General features: G+C 35.0%; 1 protein-coding gene across 4 annotated transcripts in view; it reads right to left on the reverse strand.

Moving 5' to 3' along the window:
• The window catches only part of NCAM2 (neural cell adhesion molecule 2), a 604741-nt gene that overhangs the window by 39999 nt on the left and 546095 nt on the right, over positions 1-18647 (reverse strand). For all 4 annotated transcript variants that reach the window (XR_011388335.1, XM_051819201.2, XM_070073156.1 and 1 more), the window contains one exon: positions 6885-7089. Coding sequence is in view for 3 of the 4 variants with exons in the window: in XM_051819201.2 (XP_051675161.1) it covers positions 6885-7089 (205 nt within the window). In the remaining variant the exon portion in view is untranslated. The remainder of the gene's footprint in view (positions 1-6884; positions 7090-18647) is intronic.

Here is an 18647-nt window from a genome sequence, read left to right on the forward strand (position 1 = left end):
TTTCTTAAGAATTCGCTCACAAAATGAACATACTGTAGTTGGGGTTCCTTGAGGAATGATTCCAAAGGTAGTTTGCCTGCTGATCCTTTTGTTTCCTAAAACTTGTGTTGCTGACACTTTTACGTCCATTCATTTCATGGAGATAGAGGTGGGACTTCTGGCTCCCTCACATTACTGACACATTCTCATTAACTATGGAGTACATGAAGGAACAAGGCATTATTGGACTTAACATGTTAAAGTTGTAAAATATAAGGATATAGAGCTCATGTTATCTTTTTTTAAAGATTTATTTTATTTATTTGAAAGGCAGAGTTACAGAGGCAGAGGCAGAGAGAGAGAGAGGTCTTCCATTTGTAAATTCACTCCCCAAACGACCACAGTGACCAGAGCTGGGCCAATACAAAACCAGGAGCCAGAAGGTTCTTCTGGGTCTCCCATGTGGGTGCAGGGGTCCAAGGACTTGACCATCTTCTGCTGCTTTCCTAGGCACAATAGCAAGGAGTTGGATTGAAAGTGGAGCAGCTGGGAATGGAACCAGCAGGCATATGGGATGCCGGCTCTGCAGTCAGCGGTTCTATCTATTATGCAACAGCGTCAGCCCCCTAAGTTCTCCTTTTATAGGCAAGGAAAAAAAAATCTAGGGCCAGCATAGCAGGTAAAACTGCCACTTGCAGTGCCAGCATCCCATAAGGGCTCCGGTTCAAATCCCAGCTGCTACACTTTCATTCTAACTCATTGCTATGGCTTGGAAAGCAGTAGAAGATGGCCCAAGTCCTTGGGCCCCTGCACCCACATGGGAGACCTTGAGGGAGCTCCTGGCTTCTGGCTTTGGATGGGTGCATCTATGGCCATTGCAGCTATCTGGGGAGTGAATCAGCTGGTGGAAGACCTCTCTCTTTTCTGCCTCTGCTTCTCTGTAACTCTGCCTTTCAAATAAATAAATAAATATTTGAAGAAAAAAACTGAAATCTATTGCTTTTCATTTATAGGTGAGAATTTGGTAAGAAGATTTGAAAGTCCTAAACTGAATGGTTAACTCTAATTCTAATTCTGATCACTCTAAAATATTTTATATGAATTTAAAATTGCATTGCTTTTAGAATCTTATTAATAATGTTATGTAATTTCCTGGGAACTACTTATCATATATTGGTTTTGAATTGCATCATTATTAAAGATTGTAAGTTGAATTTTCCTCTTTAATTAGTTCTATTAAAGTCACAGTAGCAATGTAGTTTTAAAAATGAAAAAAATCAGGTTTTTTTTAATTTGGAAAATTTAGATTAAAGAATATATCTCTCAAAGTCAAGGAAAGCATTTGTTTCAGATATAACAAAATAATTCCAGTTAGAAATAGAAAATACATATATTGGTGATTCGGGGTTTGCTTCAAGTGTTAGGTAGGAAGTCAGATATGAGCTTATGTGTGTGTGACAAAGCCCTGAGGAGTTGACATCTAGGTCCAGCCTCCACATCTCAAAGTCATCCTGATAACCTTCCATTTGCAGCCCAGTATCTGCACTTCAAACACCCTGCCCCTTCTACTATAACCATCTTTCCTCTAAGGCTCCTCTAAAGTGGGCTGGCACCAGCCAGGCTTCCCCCTGTCTGATGACTTCAAGGGGAAAACTCAGATAGGAATTTTTCATATTTACATCCAAAAAGTCCTTTGTTCCAGGAGGAGCAGAGGTGGGGAGGCAAGACCAATCCCTTTAAAAAACCCCAGCCTCAACCAGACTGCACGCTCAGCCCTCTGCCTCTCTGTTGAGCCACCTGCCTGGCCTGCCGAGGTGTATTCTCTCCACTCAACCAGGTAACCTCGCTCTTCCCCAGTCTGGGCGACTGGGATCACTCTCTCAGGTTCTGTCTGGAGAGGTGCCCATCCATTCTTATGGATGTCCCTACCCTAATAAACTTTGCTATTTTACTTTCCACTACTCTCTGTATCACGCCAGAATTCTTTCTTGCAAGACAGAAACCCTGCCTTCTCCGGTAACATAAGGTCACATACAAATTTTAGTATAACTTTTGCTATCTATGTAAAATGAATTCTGTAAGTAATGCTATTGATCTGTTTAAGAGAAATAATGGTGTAATTTTCCAGTTCAATGATCTTCAAAAGATCATGAAGGGGATTGCTGGGTCTCCTAGAGTGATAAACATTTAAGATGTGCAGGGTGGGAAGTGGGGTTGGGGCCACGGTGTGGCCTCTGCATTACAAAATAAAGCCCTGGATATCCTCAAAAAAAAAAAAAAAAGTCGCATACAACCATATTTTAGCTTGAGTGGCTACAGGTAGAACTAAGTTTTAAATTAATTATTTACTTATAGTAGTGCTCTATTGAGTAATCTCTGTTGGAGTAAGAAATCTGGCCTTATGAAACTGCTCACAGTCACTATACTTCCGAAGGGGCATAACTAGCATTTTGGATTTGTGCAGGACAGCCTCTGTCTGGACATTTGCAGCAACTGGAATGACATGCAGATGAAAGTATAAACAGCTTTTTAAGTTCGTTTTGATGGAACAAGGACATAAGCCTCCATCATCTTAGTTCCTGGCCTGAAAGTAAATCAAATCCCAGATGGGCTCTTTTACCCCTGCATTCTTTAAAGAGACCAGTTCAGTCCCACCCCCTGCACTCTTCCACTCCCCACCCCCTGCATTCTTCCCCAAGTTTGAAAGCCAGTAAAAAACCTGAAAAATCTGTAAGAAGATATTCACCTTTGCTTACTGCCCCCACCTTTCCTTAGCCCACGCTAAGATCTATAAGACCCCACCCAGCCCTCTAGAGGTCTGTGTCCTCTGCCACACGTTGTTTGTGCAAGCCTGCAGTTGGCCACCTCTGCAAATTTATTTTCCCTTGAATTAATTTGTTTTGGCTATGAGTTCCTATCACATCTCCTCTCTCCTTACACACTGCATAAGTAATCCTGTATTCTTTTTCAAAGCATACACACAGTTACTGGTCTATTTCTAGAAATGCTTTATAGTAAGAAGTGATAAACTCAACAATTATTTTGTGGTTCAATGAAATCTCGATAAAATATTATTATTTTTATAGCTATTGAAAGTCAGTTTAAATGGAAATACAAGGAACACGAAGAGAAAGCAATTTTGAAGAACAAACCTGGAGGATTTAAGAACTATTATAAAGCTTTAGTGACTAATTAAGTCTTGTTCTGGGAACCAGTGTTACGGCACAGTGGGTTAAATAGCTGCTTCCAAAGCAGTGCTGGTTTGAGTCCTGACTATTCTAATTATAATCTAGCTTATTGCTAATGTGTCTGGGAAGGCAGAGGAAAATGGTTCAAGAACTGGGGTCCCAACTCCGATTTGGAAACTAAGGATGGAGTTCCAGGCTCTTGGCTTCAACCTGGAACAGCCATGGCTACTGTGGCCATTTGCAAAGGGAATCAACAGATGGAATATAGTCTCTCCCTCTCTTTCTTGCTTCCTGTCTCTGTTGCTCTGCTTTTCAAATAAATAAATAAGCCTTCAAAGATAAGGTCTTATACTGGTGAAAGGAGAAGGAAAATTGAACAAAACAACCAAATAACAAACATAGAAAAGATTCTACAAATATTCAATTACCTGGTATTTACATAATACTAATTTAAATTTCAATTACCACAATCTATTCAGCAGAATGGTAGAAATAAAATTAAAGAAATATTGTTAGACAGAAAATGGATCAATCAAAATTCTCAGTCTAGAGCAATTTGAACTGATAGAATTACTTTGATACATCATTTAGCAAAGTTTACAAAATCAGTACTATGTATACTATCTCAGTAATTCCAGACTGAATTTTATTCAAAACAGTTCTTAGGCACCGATATATTCATGTCCCTAAGTTGGAAACTACCAAAATAATCATCAGCAATCTATGAGAAAAGAATTTATATTATATTCACATAATGTGATATTATATAGAAATTAGAATAAATATTGTATATATTGGAAGGGGGGAGGGAAAGGGAAAGGGAAGGGTTGGGGGTGGGAGGGAAGTTATGGGGGGGAAGCCATTGTAATCCATAAGCTGTACTTTGGAAATTTATATTCATTAAATAAAAGTTAAAAAAAAGAATAAATATTGTATATAAATAATTATATGATGGATTCCACAAACAAAATATTAAATAGAGCAAAAACACATCAAAAATTTGTATGATATATACTATTTATGTAAAATATCAATATGGGCAAAAGTAAACTTTGATGTTAGAAGGCAGAATATGCTTAGTTTAGGATTACGTATGGACAGTAATGGAGCTCTAAATAGCAAAAATTTTTTTCCTGATTCAAATGCTAATCAATAAATTTAATATTTATAATAATCAGATATTTTGAATATTTTACTTCCACAAGAATAAAAATGTTAAAGACAATCATCAGCAACATTTTTATTCTTATGGAAGTATAATGTATATTGAAATACACATATATAATTCATTTAGGCATACATTTAGAAAACACTCTAAGATATTGTATAAAATAAGTTATTAAAATTTAAGTTGTAAAAGACACAGTGGGACCAAATGAAATTATAGGACAAAAGAAGATGAGGCTATAAAATGCATGCATACTAGATGTTTGCATGGAAAATAAAAAAAGTTACTGAAAAATAAAAATTGAATTAATTCCTGTTATTTAGAACAATATGACTTAATCCTAAAATACTATTGCTGAGTAAAAGGCATCAAATCCAAGAGTACACAATACAGTAATCAATTTACATTCTATTCTATAACAGGCAACAATAATCTGTGGTAGAAGGAGTTGGAAGAGTAGTTGCCTCAGCGTAACAAAGGGCAGAGTGAGCTTATTGGTAATATTATTATTATTGGGAATTTTGATAGACTTTTGGCTTACATAGATATATGCATGGCTCAAAATGTATCAAATGGAAGATTTTATGTATTTTATTCTGTTTACTTTTACTTAAGGAAAACAAATACATGTTTTGCACTCCATAATAAATCACAAGCTGAACTATGTGTGCATTAAATATATTGATATTTTGAATTTCAAAAAAATGATAGGTTAAGGGATAAGTTAAGGAAATATAATAAAGCATTAATTATAGAAGCCAAGTGGTTGGTAAATGATTTTGTTGTAAAATCTTTTGACTTTTCTATGCCTGAAGATTTTCACACTGAATATTAAAAAAAGTACAACTTTTGTATTATAGCAGTTTTTCCTACCATAACCTCCCTCCCACCTGCAACCACCCCATCTCCTACTCCCTCTCCCATCCCATTCTTTATTAAGATTAATTTTTAATTGTCTTCATATACAGAAGATCAACTTAGTATATACTATGTAAAGATTTCAACAGATTGCACCCACACAGACACACAAAGTATAAAGTACTGTTTGAATACTAGTTTTACCATTAATTCGCATAGTATAACACATTAAGGATAGAGATCCTACATGGGGAGTAAGCACACAGTGACTCCTGTTGTTGATTTAACAATTGACACTCTTATTTATGATGTAAGTAATCATCCGAGGCTCTTGTCATGAGCTGCCAAGGCTATGGAAGCCTCTTGAGTACACAAACTTCGACCTTATTTAGACAAGGCCATATTCAAAGTGGAAGCTCTCTCCTCCCTTCAGAGAAAGGTACCTCCTTCTTTGATGACCCATTCTTTCCACTGGAATCTCACTCATAGAAATCTTTCATTTAGGTCTTTGATATTAGATACAAATCTATCTAAAGATGAACAAAACAGGGCCAATGTTGAGGCAAAATGGGTTAAGCCACTGCCTTCAACTCTAGTATCCATATAGGCACCAGTTGGGCTCCCAGCTGCTCCTCTTCCAGTCCAGCTCCTTGCTAATTCACCTGGGAAAGCAGTGGAAGATGATACAAGCCCTTGGGCCCTTGAACCTTCATGAGAGACCAGGAAGAAGCTCTTGACTCGTGTCTTTGCCTGGGCCCAACCATGTCTGTTATGGCCTTTTGGGAAGTGCACCAGAGGATGGAAGCTCTCTTTATCTCCCTCTCTATGTCTCCTTCCCCTCTCTGTAACTCTGCCTTTCAACTAAGTAAAATAAATCAAAAAATGATGAACAAACCAAAATAAAATACTGAAACAACTGAATTATTATTTTATAGCAGAAGAGAATTTTCAACATCATTCAGCTCTACATATTTTCTCACAATTCATATTCTACTTACTTGAGATTCCATTGAGAGGTCCAAATTCTAATATATAGAATTTATATATATATATAGAATATAGAATATATATAAAATTTCTAATATATAGAAATCAAGGGATCAAAATTTGGAAGAGTATATTCAGAATCTACAATATATTATATAGCAATATAACATTTGCTATGCAAAAAATTCTTTAATTACTTCTTGTAGGAGTTCACACAATTTTGCTATTTAAACTCAGCTTACCTGAATAATTTAAACAGCTTTACTGTTGATGACTTCCTTTTATTCAGAATGAAATTTTAAAAATGGTGGGACAAATGAATGATTATCTATCTATCTATCTATCTATCTATCTTTCTACCTACCTACCTACGTACCTATCATCCATCCCATATGTATTATGTATCTATTTTTCTGTCCATCCATCTACTCATCTATCCATCCATCCCTTAAGTAATTTGTCTATTGTCTTTATATAATGACAGCAATTCTTTTCAGTGAAGTTATAGATTTTGAGGTTTATTTTTTGTGAGAATGTTTTCAAAATCATCTGGCTATATATGGTTATATAGACTCAAGTGAGGAGGCAGTGGAGTTTTCAATATCTTAAGCTCTTTACCCATTTGGAAAATAATATTCCTAAATAAATCATTGAAGTCTGATGACGACGCTTGTTTAAATGTAGTACTGATGCCTGGTACTCACAGGTATGCAGCTTTTCCTTCTTCCAGTTCTTTACTTTTGCCACTAGAGCCACTTTTCTTCCCACACATTCTCCTGGTGATGCACATCAATAACCCACATTGCCGAATAAAAAAGCAGCTGACGTCTGTTACCACAAGGATCAGCAATAGAGCCGCAACTCCTAGGCCAATAACTGCTCCAAGTCCAAGACCATTAAAAAGTGTATCTAAACAAATAACATAGAAATAATATTGTTAAATCCTCAAATTAGAAAACATCAGATAGCTATTTTAAAAAGAAATCTTATTCAAGATCTATTTAGTCAGAGACAAAAAAAGTGTTGTCAACTAGCAGATTTCAATTTCATGATGTTGAAATCTCTTCTCTGGTCTTCTAGGATAATTTTAAGCAATTGACACATTAATGATCTGAAAAATTTTTATAAAATTTCTTTTTAAAAAATGTCTAACTCTTTAAACTATACTTCTTTGTTCCCTGTGGGGAAGGTAATTAATATTATCATATTCCTAACTTATTTTAGGAGAAAGTCATAGCCATTAATAGATCATAATAAAGTTTAAAGAAAAATATAGTCAAAACTTATGTAAGAGAGATGTTAAATAACTATCCCATATAGACTTATTTTAAGATTGAAACATGCAAACGGATCACTCCAAGTACTTTGCTTTGACAGTATATGCTTTTTTAAGTATCTGTCTGTGAATATTAAAAAAATTTTAGAATGAATGGCTTGTCTATGTTTTCCCAGCTAGTGTTTTAAAAAATGTATAAGATTAGAGACACAGTTTTACAGATTTTTGGTACATATGACTCTTTGTCAGGTCATATCAAAAGAAATTAGGTGGCCGGCGCCGCGGCTCACTAGGCTAATCCTCCGCCTAGCGGCGCCGGCACACCGGGTTCTAGTCCCGGTCGGGGCACCGGATTCTGTCCCGGTTGCCCCTCTTCCAGGCCAGCCCTCTGCTGTGGCCTGGGAGTGCAGTGGAGGATGGCCCAGGTGCTTGGGCCCTGCACCCCATGGGAGACCAGGAAAAGCACCTGGCTCCTGGCTCCTGCCATCGGATTAGCGCGGTGCGCCGGCCGCAGCGCGCCGGCCGTGGCGGCCATTGGAGGGTGAACCAACGGCAAAGGAAGACCTTTCTCTCTGTCTCTCTCTCTCACTGTCCACTCTGCCTGTCAAAAAAAAAAAAAAAAAAAAAAAAAGAAATTAGGTGATGAGGTGTGCCACTGTTCTTTGGCATGTGGTTGCAGAAAATTCCAAAAGGCATGCATGGAAGAGGTTAACAGGAATAACATAGAATATGCTGATAAAGAAGAAATGGCAAGAGATACAGGTAGTAATGAAAATTAATGAAAAATTATATGTTTTTTGTTTGAATATGAAGGCCGACTGCATGGCTACAATATTATTGGTCAGAAAATAAGGACAAAGGAAATAAAAATAAATTAATCTAATAATATATAATATCTAGATGAAAAATTTTATAATGTAAGGTAATTGTATAGATATTCACAGTCACTCTTACCATATGTATGTTAAGGATTTGTTGATGTAATATTACAGAATTATGATTATCCTTTCAAGGAAAAAATACAAGTATTATTCATCATCATAACAGAGCTCTCAAAATATTAGAATGTGGAACACAGGCAGAAAATTTAGGCTTTGAGAAAATTACTCCTAAATATTTATATGTAAAACAAGTTTATTCTATATCATCTGTTTAAAATTGCACCTAATATTTTAATAATGAAATATATATTTTAAAAGAATCAGTATGGTTGATCTTAATTACTCATGGGTCTTAAATGGCACATGTGTCTGAATTCTAGTTTAATTTTCTGCAGAATTATAGTCACACATCTACACTTATTTAATTTTTTCTAAGAAACAGATTTAACTTTTTTACCATTCTTAGAGACTTCAGCTAGAATTAGGAACATTATTCTATCTGTGACACAGTGACCTACACGATTTTGTGGGTCACCTAGCTAGAACACAAATGTACTTCACAGTGCTTCCATGAGCTGGGACCTGAGAATTCAATAACAAAGACATTAAAAAATTTAGACATGCCTAAGATGACTATAATTTTTATTTAATTATTTTGTTTCTGATGAGAAACAAGTAAAAAAAATCCACATGTTCTGTAGCATTTCCTTCCACATTAGAGAGCCTTAAAAACAGAGTCAGTGAAGCAGAAGGGAGAATATTAGACTTAGAAGACAGAGCACAGGAAAGGATAGAGTCAAACCAAAGAAAAGAAGAGGAAATTAGAAATCTAAAAAATATTGTTGGGAATCTACAGGATACTATTAAAAAACCCAACATTCAGGTTCTAGGAGTTCCTGAAGGCATGGAGAGGGATAAAGGATTAGAAGGCCTTTTTAGTGAGATACTAGCAGAGAACTTCCCAGGTTTGGAGAAGGACAGAGACATCCTAGTACAGGAAGCTCACAGCACCCCTAGTAAACATGACCAAAAGAGATCCTCGCCACGGCACGTTGTAATCAAACTCACCACAGTGAAACATAAAGAAAAGATCCTAAAATGTGCAAGAGAGAAACGTCAGAATTCTCTGAGGATCTCCAATTAGACAATTAGACTCACAGCAGACTTCTCATCAGAAACCCTACAGGCTAGAAGCGAACGGCGAGACATAACCCAGGTACTAAGAGAGAAAAACTGCCAGCCCAGAATATTATATCCTGCAAAGCTCTCATTTGTGAATGAAGGTTTAATAAAGACCTTTCATAGCAAACAGAAATTGAAAGAATTTGTCACCCTGCAAAAGATGCTTAAAGATGTGTTACACACAGAAACACAGAAACATGGCCATTAATATGAAAGAAGGTAAAAGAGGGAAACCTCACAGCAAAAGATCACAGGGAATTCAAAGCATATATTAGAAAATATCTTTGGGAAATGGCAGGGCAAAGTTACTACTTATCAATAGTTACATTGAATGTTAATGGCCTCAACTCTCCAGTTAAAAGACACAGACTGGCTGAATGGGTTAAGTAACAAAACTCATGTATTTGCTGCTTACAAGAAACACATCTTTCCAACAAAGATGCATGCAGACTGAAAGTGAAAGGCTGGAAAAAGATATACCATGCCAACAGAAGTGAAAAAAGAGCAGGCGTAGCCATCTTAATATCCTCTACCACATTTTAACATACCATTTAGATGGTAACAGTGCACAAATTTAGTATCCTGAGAAATTACTGCTATTAACACAATCTTCCTTTTATCAGAAGAACCCACTTTGAAGGGAAACTGGAGAAGGGTATGATTCAGAATATTTTTATAAAAAATTCCAAGAAACCAATGGAAAATGCAATTTAAAATATTTATCAATTTCTATGTTTGTATAGATGTAAAAATTTAAAAATGAATAGTACCTTATGGTACACAAGTAAGACATCAAGTAAGCTAGAGTTTATGTTAAGAATTTTAAGAAATTTATATTCATTAAATAAGAGTTAAAAAAAGAATTTTTTAAAAAAATCATTGAATATATTTTATTTCATTAACTTTTCCAAATATGAGTGATTGTCTTATGAATCTATTACTACATAATCAATACAACTTTCCCCTGAAATATCTTGGATTATATGTAGCGAAAATATTTTCTTCAAAATTGGTAAGTAATATTTCAGTTGAGATGTAAACAATTAAACAGAGAAGTGGGAAATATATACATATCAATTTGGGCTTTACCTCCTGTGGATATATTTATCTTATTGATTTGAAGTGATCATTCTTTTCCGACTTCACATTGTAGTATGGACTTATTTATTTGAAAGGCAGAGTGGCACAAAGAGGTAGTAAGGTCTTTAATCCACTGGTTCACACCCCAAATGGCCTCAACAACCAATGTTGGGCCAGGACCAAGTCCAAGTTCTTGGATCATTATGAATTTCCTTCCTAGGTACATTAGCAGGAAGATGGATTGGAATCTGAGCAGCCAAAATTTCCACCAGCACTCTGAATTGGGGTGCAGGAGTCACAGGTGGATGCTTAATCAGGGGCACCACACCTTGGCCCTTCCCAATTCATTTAGATTCCTCTCTCACACAGAGTTCATGACAATGACTCTAGATTATCATTTTTTTTTTTTTGACAGGCAGAGTGGATAGTGAGAGAGAGAGAGAGAGAGAGAAAGGTCTTCCTTTGCTGTTGGTTCACCCTCTAATGGCCGCCATGGCTGGCGCGCTGTGGCTGGCGCACCGTGCTGATCCAAAGGCAGGAGCCAGGTGCTTCTCCTGGTGTCCCATGGGGTGCAGGGCCCAAGCACTTGGGCCATCCTCCACTGTACTCCCTGGCCACAGTAGAGAGCTGGCCTGGAAGAGGGGCAACCGGGGAAAGAATCCGGCACCCCGACCAGGACTAGAACCCGGTGTGCCAGTGCTGCTAGGTGGAGGATTAGCCTATTGAGCCATGGCTCCGGCCTCTAGATTATCATTTTTTAAAGATTCATTTATTTGAAAGGCTGAGTTGCAGAGAAGAACAGGCAGAAGCAGAGAGAGAGAGACAGACAGACAGAGAGAGAGATTGAAAGAAAGAATTTGGTCTGTTGGTTCACTCCCCAGTGACTGCAATGACCAGATCTGGGTTACACTGAAGTCAGGGCCAGGAGTTTCATCTAGGTGTCCCATGTGGGTGCAGGGGCCCAAAGACTTGAGCCATCCTCCACTGATTTCTCAGGTGCATTAGCAGGGAGCTGGATATGAAGTGGAGCAGCAAGAACTTGAACTGGCACCCATATTGGATGCCAGCACTGCAGCCAGAAGCTTAATCTGCTATGCCGCAACGCCAGACCCTTGGCAATGACTTCTACAGATCAATGAAAGTAAATCTAGTTCATTATACAAACTCTCATTTACCTTTTCTAAGTTTGAAATATTTTTGCTTTTTAATTAAATGAACTGCATCAGGAGTCAGAAAATCCTGGCTTCATCATTTACTGTTTTATTTTTTGGAGGGTGAACACTAATTTCTCTAGGACTAATGTGCCTCTTTACTAAAACTGGAACAGTTATGAAAATAATAAATGCAAGCTAAATCTCAGTGTATGGAGGAAGATTGTTGGCAACACACTACAAATCCCTAGCACTTATTGCCTACCTAATAGAAAATAAAAATTTAACAACTTCACACCATTTATACCATTTTAATTATTATACTGTTACACAATTCTGGAGTATATTTTATTAAAAAATCCTATCTATAGAGTCAAACATTAGGCTAGTCTGTAAACATACCTGTTCATCAACAATTTAACACAGGAGAGTTGAATTAAGTAATGATTATTACCCTGAGAATTTACTTTGTAAGGGCTATATTTATTTTACAGGGACTATAAACAATAATCAAATGTAAAGATGTCAGTTTCATTCAAAAAAGTAATTTTTTAAATAATCAAGGGTCATTAAAACTTTATATAATTCTTAGCAATTTGATTGGAAAAATTGTAAAATAAAGTTTTTTTTAAATAATCAAGGGTCATTAAAACTTTATATAATTCTTAGCAATTCGATTGGAAAAATTGTAAAATAAAGTTTGTCCAAGTTATATTTGCAAAAATACTGATACACACAGGAATTAATTTTTTTGTTTTTTGATTTTTTTGTTTTGTTTTTTATTTTTCAATTTTAGCTCCCACTTATAAAGGAGAACATGTAGTAGATGACTTTTTGTGTCTGTCTTATTTAACTCAACATTATGTTCTCATATTGCAGCCATTTTGATGTGTTAGCATTTCTGTCTTTTTATAGTGATTGATATCCCATTATGTGTGTGTGTATCCATGCTATATTCCACAGTGTCTGAACTAATTTACATTCCCACCAACAGTCTATAAGAATTACCCTTGGTCCTAGCCAGTGTTACTCTCCACCTTTTGGATGCTAGCCACTGTGATAGTTGCGAGATGATATCTTTGATCTGCATTTCCCTGATGGCAAGTGATGTTGAGCATTTTTTTCATTTATTTGATGGCCATTTGCATTTATTTTGAGAACTATCTATTGAGATCCTTTGCCCATTTTGTTACAGGATTTATTTTTACTTTTGAGTTCTTTGAGTTGCTGATATATTCTGGATATTAATCATTTGCTAGATAATATCATGCAAATAATGTTCCCTTTCTGTTGGATATATCTTCAATCTGTTGAGTTTTCCTTTGATGTGCAGAAGTTCTAAGTTTGATATGGTTCCATTTACCTAGTTTTTGCTTTTACTTCCTGTGCTTTGAGGTTCTTATACAAGAAGTCATCACCTACACCAATGTCTTATAGTGTTTCCCCTTCAACGTCTTCTATTAACTTCAGGGTCTCAGATCTTAAATGTAGGTCTTTCATACATCTTGAGCTTACTTTTATGTATGGGGAAGAGTAGGAGTCTAATTTCATTATTCTACATATATTCATCCAGTTTTGCCATCATGATTTATTTAAGAGATTATCCTTCTCCAATTTATGATCTGTACAATTTTGTCAACATTTAATTGGTTGTATGTATTTTGATTAATTTCTGTTTTCTCTAGATTATGGAATCGTGTGTAGGTTTTTATGCCAATATCATGCTGTTTTAACTACATAGCTTCAAGTATGCTTTGTAGTCATGTAATGTGATGCCTATAGTTTGATTTTTTTTTTTTTTTTTTTTTTGCTCTGGTTAGCTTTGACTCTCATGATTGGTTTTGAAGACTTTTTTTTCTTTGATGGATTTTAGTGATGCTTTTAAAAATATTATTGATTTGCATTTGCATGGCTTTGCAAACCACCAATGTAAAGGTAACACCTTGACATTTTTTATAATTGAGTTTGTTCTAGGTAAACCCTATGGAAAAGTAGTCAAACATAATAATAACGTATCCTGTTCATTTTGTCCTTGTTGCATGGCTTCTGTACAAAAAAGATGGGGGAAGGGCCTTTTGGCATCTGGGCTCCATCTATAGCAGAATGGCCAGCTACTTAGAAATCAGCTATATGGATTATTTAAAGATTATTGTGATTATTGGAGAAGTTTTGACTTTTTAACATATTTGTTGGTAATTTGTATATCTTCTTTTTAATAAAGGTTTGTTCAGATAATTTTCCCAATTTTAATTAAATTATTTTCATTGATGTTAAAGAATTTAAGTTCCTTATATATTCTGGAAGTTACCCCTGTGAAATGAACATAATTTACTTTTCCCATTCTACATATAATGTCTTAACTCTGCTAACTGTTTCCTGTGATGGTCAGAACCTTCTTAGTTTGCTATAACTCCATTCATCTAATTTTGTCATCAGCAAAATTCAAATGAGAAAGCACAATGCTATATCATCTCACTCTAGTTAGAATGAACATTATCAGAAAGACAAAAAATGAGACCAGTGTTGTGGTGTGGTGGGTAAGGCCAATGCCTGTGATGCTGGCATCCCATGTAGGTTCCAGTTTGTGTTCTAGCTGCTCCACTTCTGATACAGCTCCCTGCTGGTGGCCTGGTAAAAACAGCAGAGATTGGTCCAGGTACTTGGGCCTCTGCTACCCATGTGGGAGACCTGGATGAAGCTTGTGGCTCCTGGCTTTGGCCTGACTCAGCCCTGGCTGTTGTGTCTCTCCCTCTCTGTGTCTCCCTCTCACTCTGTAACTCAACTTTCAAATGGATGGATAAATCTTTTTAAAAAAAGAAAAGACAACAGAAACAAATGGTGATGAAGAGACAGAGGAAATGAATCTTATATAACATTGGTAAGTAAATAAATTAGTACTGATACTGTGGAAAACAGTATAGAGGTTCCTCAACAAACATAATATAAATGCCATGTGCTCCAACAATCTCACTGCTGGACACATACAAAAAAGAAATTCAATAAATGTATCAGAGATTCCTCCATGATCATTATTATTGTAAACTACTTATAATAGTCAAGATACGGAATCAGTCAAGATGTACACCAAAAGGTAAATGGATTTAAGAACGCTGTATCATTTTTCCATAAAGAAGGATGATATCCTGTCATTTCAGGCAACAGTGATGTAACTGGAAGCATTTATGTTGTGTGACATAATGCAGGAACAAAATAATGAGCACTGCATATTCTCACTGATATGTAGAGACTAAAAAAATGGTTATATAAAAGTCTAGAGTATAATAGAGGCCACTAGAAGATAGGAAGGTTTGGGACCAGTGTTGTAATTGCAGTGGGTTTTAGAAAAATAATATAGTGTATTGTTTTTCTCTTCTTTAATTCATTTTGTCTTCTTTAATCCACCATTGATTTTTGTATTTTTTTATTATTTTATAGTATTTTAGACGAGTTTAGATTTACTGACAAAGAAAAGAAGACTACAACTCCAAAAGGGTATTATAAAATGAATCTAAATTGCCTCCCTGAAATAATGACTATACTTCTTTTATGTTCTAATCCTTTACTGGTTCATGTCTATACTCCCTTTTGGGCCATTCACAGTATTCATAAGACAAAAATTAAAGCATTTTCATCTTTGAGCTTCCTAACAAAATGCACTTATTAGCAACTATTTAGGTTCATTCAAGTTCATGCTATTTAGATAAAACAGCTAAATGAACAAATTAAAGGAAAACTACCTAGTTCAACATGTAATTTCATACATTTTTAATTAAAGAATTTAGGAAAAAATATGTGAAGTTAGCAATATCTGTGATGGCTGTGAAGGAGCATTGTTAGCAGTAAAGAGAAAGCTGCCAAGAAGCTTCCTTAGAGAAGCTTAGAGAAGTACATTCTGGGAAAGGAGTCAGAATATTAATATTAAAAATGTTTCACAATCTTTACTTAGTATATACTAAATTGATCTCCTGTATATAAACATAATTGAAAATGAATCGATGTGAATGGGATGGGAGAGGGAGCGGGAGATGGGATGGTTTCAGGTGGGAGGGAGGTTATGGGAGGAAAAAGCCATTGTAAAACAAAAACTGTACTTTGGAAATTTATATTTATTAAATAAAAGTTAAAAAAGTGAAACTTGCATTATAATCATGAGAAAAGTACATAAGTTTTTGAATTTGTATCACTTTTCAAGTACTTTGTGACTAACTGAAGGATTTTTAGTTTTTAAAATTATTCAAATAGAATTTGCTCTATTTTCAAGTGAATATATATCGAGTTCATTGGGACATTTTAAGTATCTAAAATTTACTATAGGAGTTCATGTCAAATATTAATAGTTATATAGAATTTTGTTCTCTGTAAATGTCTAGCCTGCAAACTCTTTGATAATACTGTTTGCAGCTTCCACATATTATTTGAATATTTGGAAACTCTAGGCCTTAAAAATTAGTAAAATTTCTCAATAATTTTTCATATTGCTTAAATATATGAATGAATCATAATATTGTCATTTATATCTATTTTATTTCTATTTATTTGATTTCATCTACTTGAAAGCCGAGGAAGAGAGAGAGGAGGAAGTGGAGTAGCTGGGACTTGAATCAGCACTCCAATTGTCAGTCTAATATAGGATGCAGGTATTATGGGATGCTGGCTTATGTGCTACCCCATGATGACTGACCTTAAATCTATCCTAGATCTTTAATGCTGTTTTAATTCATTTTGAAAAGGTGATGCTGTCTTATCTACTTATCACATTTTGAACATTCTGTAAAACAATCTTGATGTACGGATCTCATAGTTTACACTCAAGTCTGTTTTTTGGTGGGGTGGGGAGAAGTCATTTTTCACTACATTGTCTTGGTTATCCTGCAAGTTTTATTATTGTATCCTAATGTTTTCTTACATGCATATCAAATTATATATAAAAACTCAATGAAAATCCATGCTTATCCTTTTAAAAGCATTTCATTATTGCTTAGAGGCATTATTTTGGAAGAAGAAAGGTAAAAATGCAGCTGTGATAAATCCATTTTTTTTCTTTTGCCCGTTAATATTTGACTCAAACCAAGGAAGATAGCTAATGGAGGATATTTGATTTCACTAATGAAAACAAACTTGTAAATATGTGTATTATATAATTGCATTTATAATTGTAAAACTCCATGCTTTTTTTCCTGACAGTGATTTTTCCTATATGTTTGTTCACAAAACCGGAAGTCTAAATTTAATATTTCCTTAAAACATATCTGTCCCTTTGCTTTTACAAAAATGATATATTTGGCCAAGGATTAATTGATCAAAATATGTGTGAAAACCCTCTAATTTATCATGATATTACTAAACAACTTCACTCAGAAGTTGCTCAGATAAAATAAGAATAAGCAAATGACTCTCCTCTGGAAGATCATAATGTATTGGGAAGACTGAGAAAAAAAACATAACTTACAAACTGAGAGAAATGAGATTAATTGCTTTCCTATTGGCAAAAAAATTGTCTGTTTAGAGGAGGTGGGTGTGAGAAGGATATAAGTTAACCATTAGTAGTCAAGAAAGTGAAAGAGCTCAGTATGTTTAAGATGGATTTGAAGAGTAACAAGAAAATTTGCATTTTATGTGAGGAGTCAGTTTCAGGGAGAATATGACATGAACAAAGAGAAGCATGAAAATGTCTGTAACATTCTCAAATGTATAGAAGATATGGACGATATTTTGGAAATGATTGTTGGGGTAGGGTTATATTATGTTAAATTATGAGTAATGCAGCTAAGAAGGATGGACCTTGAAATTGAATATGTAAAGAAAGTAATAGATAAATCAAAGAATCAAGGAACAAGCAACAAAAACAAAAACAAAAAATCTATAAAATGCAGTCTTGTTCTGAAAGGTGAGAGGGAGGTACACAGTGGTACACAGAGGTACACAGTAGTGCCTTGGTAAGAAGGCAGTGAAAGCTTGCCTGGGTACCACAGTGGCTGAGACACGTCTCAGTCTTCCTTTCTCCCGGCCCATGCCTAGCTCCACAGTGACTGAATTGAACTGGAAAAATAGTTGCCATTATACAATTAAAAAATAGACACCATGAGAGTAAAATAATGTCTACAGTATTAAAATAATACTATAAAATCCTACAACATGTATCTAGGTTTGTAATTATGGATAACTCTTCTATGAATTTGTATATAAATGGCATTCATTTCAAGTGATATATTATGTTCTCTATGCTTTTCAAGTATTTACGCTATCCCCCTAAAATGTTATTTATCGCTTCTACAAATATTTCTTCAAAAATAAAATAAAGTCAAAAGAAATACATAAAATATGCCATAAACATTCCATTGGTGGTTCAGTGGCTTCATTCTCCCCACCACTAAGAGTTTTAATATCTTTTTAAAACAGTCCTGCGGAGAATGCAAACAGCCTTTTAAATTATAAATACATTCTCTATGGAAATTTTGATGGAAACTTGTCAAACTCAAGTCTCATTTAAAATGACAAATCTTATCATAAGAATAGAAATGAAAGAAAACGAGCTGTGCTAATGTAAAAGAAAAGGCTACAACAAATTTGTGGTTAACAGCTTTTCAGTGGTAGGTGTTTCAAATTATTGAAAACCTCAGAAATGAGTATTTTTAATATTTTGTTATTTTAACAAATCTGGTGGAACTACAAACCATTTAAAATTACAAAATATCTAATGGAGTATATATTCTCTTATCTGATGTTTCAAATTAAGTATGTTAGTTCTAAGAATAGTTTGTGACAAAACTTTCTGCTCAAAATTGAACACATAAAGAATATAAAAATATTTTCTGCATGTCCTAATCATTTATTGGAGCTGCTAATTTTGAAGATTATTTTACCACAGTAATTTTATATTTTTTCTACATCCTATAG

The sequence above is a fragment of the Oryctolagus cuniculus genome, chromosome 4, assembly GCF_964237555.1.
Source record: "Oryctolagus cuniculus chromosome 4, mOryCun1.1, whole genome shotgun sequence".
NCBI classification, from domain to species: Eukaryota; Metazoa; Chordata; class Mammalia; order Lagomorpha; family Leporidae; genus Oryctolagus; species Oryctolagus cuniculus.